The sequence below is a fragment of the Meleagris gallopavo genome, chromosome 16 (genome assembly GCF_000146605.3).
Source record: "Meleagris gallopavo isolate NT-WF06-2002-E0010 breed Aviagen turkey brand Nicholas breeding stock chromosome 16, Turkey_5.1, whole genome shotgun sequence".
Classification (NCBI taxonomy): Eukaryota; Metazoa; Chordata; class Aves; order Galliformes; family Phasianidae; genus Meleagris; species Meleagris gallopavo.
Genome location: NC_015026.2, coordinates 85,037 through 86,180, shown reverse-complemented (window position 1 = coordinate 86,180; position 1,144 = coordinate 85,037). Strand labels below are relative to the sequence as shown.

General features: G+C 54.4%; 1 protein-coding gene across 1 annotated transcript in view; it reads right to left on the bottom strand.

The window, feature by feature from the left end:
• Positions 1 to 268: 268 nt before the first annotated feature.
• Positions 269 to 1,144, bottom strand: part of LOC104913463 (WAP, Kazal, immunoglobulin, Kunitz and NTR domain-containing protein 1-like) — a 3,309-nt gene continuing 2,433 nt past the window's right edge. The window contains exon 3 of the mRNA XM_010719725.2: positions 269 to 275. Within this exon, the coding sequence (XP_010718027.1) occupies positions 269 to 275 (7 nt within the window). The remainder of the gene's footprint in view (positions 276 to 1,144) is intronic.

The following is a 1,144-nucleotide window of genomic DNA, read 5'->3' as shown; positions in this document are numbered from 1 at the left end:
ACAAAAAAAAAACAACAGCATGTGACTCAATTCCCTAACTAGGAACGGGCTCATTTGCTTACAGAAAAGAAAGGTTTTGAAAGCATTAGCCGACTGAGATCTCTTTTTTCTAGAAAGGGATAGTGTTACTTTGCTGTTACAAAGCAGTGTGTACAGAGAGGCACCCTTCCCAGCCATAGCTCAGTCACAGGGTTCCACAGGGTTCCACACGTGTATCAAAGAACCACCACACGCTCACTTCCCAACCACCCTCATTACTCCTGCCTCATCAGCATCTGAACAACAGCCAAAAACGTCCATAGCATAACACGACCGCAATGCTAACAGCCCACTTCACACAGCCCCATTGCAGCCTTCGATCCGCCCTGCTCAGTAAGCCTCATTCCCAGGGAGCAGCTCCATCGCTCCCACCACAGGGTTCTTTAGGGATGGGAACTCTCTCTGGGGAAGCTTAAAAGCACCAAGCGGCTCCTCAAAGCCAAACCACAGCCACACATCCCCACAGACGAGCGGTACCACGGCCTTCTGCTTCCAGAATTTGTTACTCTAATTTCACAGCCCTCCTGAGCTCTGAGTCACTGCCTTCTCGGAGGTACCAGGTCTGCACCTCCATCGCTCCTGCAGCGCTGCTGGCAGCCCTGAGGGCTGAGTGCACCATGCCCTTACATTAATGCCTGCTTCAGTTCCAAGCCCTGAGAAGCACCCGGCTCTCTCAGGCTGCTGTTCACTGAGAAAACCGAGCACCAACTGCTCCAACCACCGGGTCAGCTGCGGGGATGGCGAAGGATCTGCATTGCATGGCTTCTGTTGAGCCCCTGGGGCCGTTATTTTGCACTGAGGCCAGAGAGAAGGATGACAGATTGAACGCCACTCCAGGACCCGCACCCTGCCGAGCTCTGCTATGCTTTAACTGCAGCGCGGGGCTGCAGGAAATAGCACAGTGCCACTCCTCGGCTTTTAATCACGGTCTTGTGACACTACAGTTAATAGTCTGCCGTGGGCTCCATCACACACCTCGATGTCGGCAGGAGGCGGACAAACGAAGCAGCAGCGTGCGCACACAGAGCCCAGCAGCTCCTCTCTGCAAATAACGCTCCCGTTCTTTTGTTACTGACCCGCTTCTTCGCGGCGCGGCTCGGCCCGC